The 6,000-nt window shown below is 41.1% G+C and overlaps 1 protein-coding gene across 1 annotated transcript in view; it reads right to left on the bottom strand.

Moving 5' to 3' along the window:
- The window catches only part of plod3 (procollagen-lysine, 2-oxoglutarate 5-dioxygenase 3), a 33,420-nt gene that overhangs the window by 5,270 nt on the left and 22,150 nt on the right, over positions 1-6,000 (bottom strand). The window contains exons 11-15 of the mRNA XM_080451920.1: positions 5,175-5,279; positions 3,259-3,384; positions 2,443-2,584; positions 1,042-1,155; positions 505-576 (exon numbers count right to left, since the gene is read on the bottom strand). Of these exons, the coding sequence (XP_080308046.1) occupies positions 505-576; positions 1,042-1,155; positions 2,443-2,584; positions 3,259-3,384; positions 5,175-5,279 (559 nt within the window). The remainder of the gene's footprint in view (positions 1-504; positions 577-1,041; positions 1,156-2,442; positions 2,585-3,258; positions 3,385-5,174; positions 5,280-6,000) is intronic.

The following is a 6,000-nucleotide window of genomic DNA, read 5'->3' as shown; positions in this document are numbered from 1 at the left end:
AGGCGTTTTTAGAATATCGGCCTCAGGTCTAAATGGGTTAAAAATAACTAATAGCGACGTGTTGTGAGCTTGTAGATCAGCTGTTTTCGTTGAGCGACATGTTTCCATAGTAGACATGCTGGCTTATATAGACTGAGAAATCATGCTGGCTTCTATCCAAACGAGTGAAATCTGAGAACTTTAATCCATGTAAATATCCCAGACCATTATGGTTCATGGAAGAGGCTTATTGAACATCAGAGTTAGTTATAGGTCTAATGTTCATGCTGCTGTTCTACCTACAGACTGAGGCTTTATTAGATCTCACAGCTGTTCTACCTACAGACTGAGGCTTTATTAGATCTCACAGCTGTTCTACCTACAGACTGAAGCTTTATTAGATCTCACAGTACATTAAGAGTTTTATGAACATCATAGTAAGTTATAGGTGTAATATTCATGCTGTTCTACCTACATACTGAAGCTTTGTTAGATCTCAAAGTGTCTTATGAACACCATAGTTACCTGATGCACAAAGGCAGCCGTTTCCTCAAAGATCTTGGTGTAGTTGACGTTTACGTACTTCTCCTTCCAGTCCTACACACACGCACACACACACACACGAAGTTAGACAAACAAACAGAAACAGTGAGTGAGTGTGTGTGTGTGTGTGTGTGTGTGTGTGTGTGTGTGTGTGTGTGTGTGTGTGTGTGTGTGTGTGTGTGTGTGTGTGTGTGTGTGTGTGTGTGTGTGTGTGTGTATCAGTGTTAACTTCGTTGAGTAAAACTATGACAAAAACTGTCAGTCGACTACTTTTTTCACTGACGAAAACTAAACAAAGACTAAATAAAAACCTATTAAAAACTAAGCCATGAAGACAAAAACTATGACTAAATATATTGACATTTTCGGCACACATCTAAGTGTAATCAGGCATCACGACGCCATCAAGACCTTTCTTATGATATCTAGACGACTAAAACTAGACTAAAACTAAGTCTAGAATGACTGTGTGTGTGTGTGTGTGTGCGTGTGCGTGTGTGTGTGTGTGTGTGTGTGTACCATAGGGTTGTCAAAGATCTGCCACATGTCAGGGTGTAGTTTAGACGTGTTGTAGTTTGCAGACGAGACCAGGCGACCAAACTCATCACGATTTGACACAAACATAAACACACCCTGGAGAGAGACAGACAGACAGACAGACAGACAGACAGACAGACAGACAGACAGACAGACAGACAGACAGACAGACAGACAGACAGGCAGACAGACAGACAGACAGAAAGATGAATATAAATTAGCAAGGATTTGTTTTAGACATCCAATTTTGCCACAAGATCTTTGAATGCTTTTAACCTAATCAAACAACAAGGCCTAATCAAGTCATAATCGTCTAATCACAATTATTTTTGCATAACTGTCATAATCGTTTCCATATTGAAAATAATTCATACATTTTCAAATTAAAAAAGGCAGAAATAGCTGATATAAAATTAAATAAATAAAAGTATACAATTATTAAATATGTCAGTAATTTCTTTGTATAAGGTATTGATGTTATTTGTCGTATCTGCCCCATGCAATGTTTGATTATGAAGCCTAAAAGCCAATCATACATTTATTTTGTATGTATGTGTTCCAAAGTTCAATGCCAAAAACACAATTATTTGTATGACAATTAATCATCAACGTTGTAGTAATGCTGAAACAGCCCTACAAACAAGCCACATGTTAAGTGATAAACAGGGCTGTGTATTCTACATAATAAACCACAGTTAATGTTCACTTTAGTTTGTAACGGCTTGGTTTTTAAAATAAACTGACTGTAGAGACAGATCTGACACAGATCACATGGTTTATTGTGTAGTCACAAATCTGGACTGATGTCACTGTCACCACTGAATGTCACTCGACATCAACACATCTCTGTTGTTTGTTTGTCTCTGCGTGTCTCTTCTAAGAGCTTTAACCAACTAACCACATGAACCGTAGCTTTCCCTATTCTGTGTCAAGGTCTGGTGCAAAAAATAACGGATCTACAAGCTCACAACATGTCACAGTGCAACCCTCTACACATCTAATCACACTCATAACACCAAGCTGAATCTTTATCTAATTATAAGTCTTAAGGTCCTTACACACCGGGGCGATTTTTTCGTGCGAATAATACGCTTTTTTTAAAAACCTTATAAAGTCAATGCAAGCGTACATGGCGCGAAAAAGCGGAAAAGCGAAGCGAAAAAGCGTCTTTTAATTATTCGGAACGAGTCCGAATTTTGCGTATATTCGCACATTCGCCGGTGTGTAACCGCCTTAACTCCTCAAATCTTTTGTTCAACCTTAAAACAACCATTTCTCTTGTGAGGAAAATGGTTCCTCACAACGTCTATTTATTACATTCTACTATACCTGTGTGGACATCACAGCCAGGTCTAGTAATAAAGTAAACACACACTCATGTACCTGGTCTCGTATGGTCCTACAGAACACCATGTCAGGGTCCATCCCCTCCTGCTGGTACAGACTGACCAGCTTCAGCCTGGACCTCAACACACTGCCTTTGATCAGGTACACCTGGGTGATGTAGGGCACGTTCCATAGGCCTCTGCACGCACACACACACACACACACACACACACACACACACACACACACACACACACGGAGGGAATTATATAATTTCATTCATTCAACCTATATTTAAAATTCTCAGAGGTCATTGAGGGAGACCCTCATTGACAATGATGCAGAGATTACACACAATATAAATAACATAAGAGCAACAAAGAAAGACAATAATGTTGACAACAATCAGTTAAAACAGTTGCATACAGGTAATGAACGGTTATTAAGTAAATTCCTAAAATGGCCAATAGATGCTAGGGTATTCAATAGATGCTAGGGTATTCAATAGATGCTAGGGTATTCAATAGATGCTAGGGTATTCAATACATGCGCTAGGGTATTCAATAGATGCGCTAGGGTATTCAATAGATGCTAGGGTATTTAGTTTAAGTTGCAAGAGGTTCCCAGAACCAGGTGCACCAATGCTGAAAGCAGTCTTTCCCACTTCAGATTAGCCATGAGGAACCAGAAGGACTAGACATTCACTAGAGTTAGTTAAAATACCACTGCATATACCTTGTTTTGATGCAAGAACCTTGACATACATACTGTGTGTGTGTGTGTGTGTGTGTGTGTGTGTGTGTGTGTGTGTGTGTGTGTGTGTGTGTGTGTGTGTGTGTGTGTGTGTGTGTGTGTGTGTGTGTGTGTACTCACACTCTCTTGCCCTGGACGATGTCGATGTAATCCTCTGAACGGGAGTAGAATCCCTCTGGACTCAACGCTCCCCAGAAGTTAGACCACAACTTACCATGTCTGGACAACATGGGCGCTATCACTGGTCTGATAGAGAGACATAGAGATACACATGGAGAGAGAGAAAGAGGGAGAGAGGGAGAGAGAGAGAGAGAGAGAGAGAGAGAGAGAGAGAGAGAGAGAACATTATTAATTGGTAAAATCACAGCCATTGTGAAAAGCAGTACTAACAGGTAAGGTAGGACACTAGATGGGGCACTAGGTAGGATAATAGATCCTAAAACAAAGTGTATGATCTATATCTCTGAGGCTTTTCTCCTCAGCGATGAGAAAAGCTTAGGTAGTAGATAGTTACATAGGGTACTAGTGTAGAAGGCACATAATCCCAGAGTTAGTGTGGAAGTGTCATTGAGCAAGACGCTGAACCACTAATTACTCCTGATGAGCAGGTTGGTGCCTTGCATGGTTTCCTCCTCCATCAGTGTGTGAATGTGTGTGTGTGTGTGTGTGTGAATGTGTGTGTGAATGTGTGTGTGTGAATGTGTGAATGTGTGTGTGTGAATGTGTGTGTGTGTGTGTGTGTGTGTGTGTGTGTGTGTGTGTGTGTGTGTGTGTGTGTGTGTGTGTGTGTGTGTGTGTGTGTGTGTGTGTGTGTGAATGTGTGTGTGTGTGTGTGTGTGTGTGAATGTGTGTGTGAATGTGTGTGTGTGTGAATGTGTGAATGTAATGTACAATCTATGTAAAGCTCTTTGGATAACAGCTCTATATAAATGCATCATTTACCAGTGAATTATAGAATTCATTCTAAAATTCTCCTCTTTGTATTTAAAGCCAGAAATGGATCGTCTCCAGTAGGACATGGCTGACCTGCTATGGCCATATCCTGCCACCAGGGGGCAGACAGGTCATCATCTAAGACCCACCTCTTCTCCCCAGCTTTTAGTTCTGTGTGAGGACCCCCCTCCCCCCCATGGTTTATGTATTGTCCTCTACATACTTTATGTGTTTTCAATCATTTTATTGTGATTTTTGTTTTTATTTTACTGTTAGTTAAATGTTGCTAGTTTGTATTTCTGCCTTTTACATGTTGTCATGTTGTTGCTGTTCTAAAGCACTTTGCTTCAGTGGTTAACGTTTTTAACCCATTTTGGGCGGGAACCCCTTTTTGTAACTATACCTTTCAGGACTATAGAGCATCGCAGTTCCCGCCCCTTCCGGGTGCCACTTCAAAATACTCAATGCATTTTTCCCATTGACATTTCCAAAAATATTTATATCAATTAATTTAAGCCTAGAATCAAGCCATCCAGGGTCCTGGTGAATCATGACCATAAAACGTTTGATTCTGTGAATTTTTTTTTTTTTTAAAACGGCAAAACAGAGGGTATTTATTAAATATAGTATATCATATCATTAAATATAAAATAAATAAAAAATCACAGAAAAAAAACGTTTTATGGTCATGATTCACCAGGACCCTGGATGGCTTGATTCGAGGCTTAAATTCATTGATATAAATATTTTTGGAAATGTCAATGGGAAAAATGCATTGAGTTTTTCCTTCCGGCACCAGGAAAAAACAGGAAGTGGGCGGGAACTGCGATGCTCTATACCTATATACTGTACATAGCAACGGGAACCCCAAAAAGGGGTTCCCGTTGCTATGTACAGTATATAGCAACATAATTTTTTTGTAATTTTTGAATAAATATTGGAAGTTTTTCAGAAAAAAAGATTTAGAAGGCGTTTTTAGAATGAGCCTCAGGTCTAAATGTGTTAAATGTCCTATATATACATACAGGTGACTAGACTAGATAGTGTATGTTGTGTAAACAGTACATACTAGGTAGTAGTGTACTAGGTGTTAGAGTACGTACTTGTTCTCCTCTATGAGGATGCGTAGAACGTCAGGGTTGATGAGAGCCACGTCTGAGTCCACACTGAAGTAGTAGTCACACTCTGAGTCCTTCTTACACGCCTCCCTGGATACACACACACACACACACACACACACACACACACACACACACACACACACACACACACACACACACACACACACACACACACACACACACACACACACACAATATAGAATTTGAGTCATATTATTCTCTAGCATCCCGGGAGCAGTATGGGTTAGCGCCCCAGCCTGTGTCTTCCGTGAGGAAGAAGCCCAACAAACCCACGGTGAGGCCTTTAAGGAGGGCCTTTCAAGCAAACCGCAAGTGGAGCCTGCAGTACCACCACGGCCCAAGACACCGTCACGCCAGAATGAAATGTTTGGATCGGGGCGGTGCAACGGATCTGGTGCAACGCTAAGGTCCTGGACCTGGTGAGGCGAAGGAGGAGCCCGGCCAGGAGACAACCCACAGAGCCTAGTCCCTCCACGTGCCAGAGCCTCCCTGAGTCCCGGCAGAGTAGTTCCAGAGAAGCGGACTGAGTGACCCTGTCTTTCTCTAAGAGGACTGACCGTGGGTAACTACTGGGACGTAAGTCTATCTTTCTCTAAGAGGACTGACCGTGGGTAGCTACTGGGACGTAAGTCTGTCTTTCTCTAAGAGGACTGACCGTGGGTAGCTACTAGGGGTGGGACGATATGGGTACCTCACGATACGATATATATCACGATATTAGGCCCACGATAACAATATATATCACGATATCTGAAAATATCGATATATTGCAATATCACAATATATT

This window comes from Gymnoscopelus braueri (assembly GCF_963280865.1).
Source record: "Gymnoscopelus braueri genome assembly, chromosome: 15".
Taxonomy (NCBI): domain Eukaryota; kingdom Metazoa; phylum Chordata; class Actinopteri; order Myctophiformes; family Myctophidae; genus Gymnoscopelus; species Gymnoscopelus braueri.
This window is presented reverse-complemented; position numbering and strand designations above follow the sequence as displayed.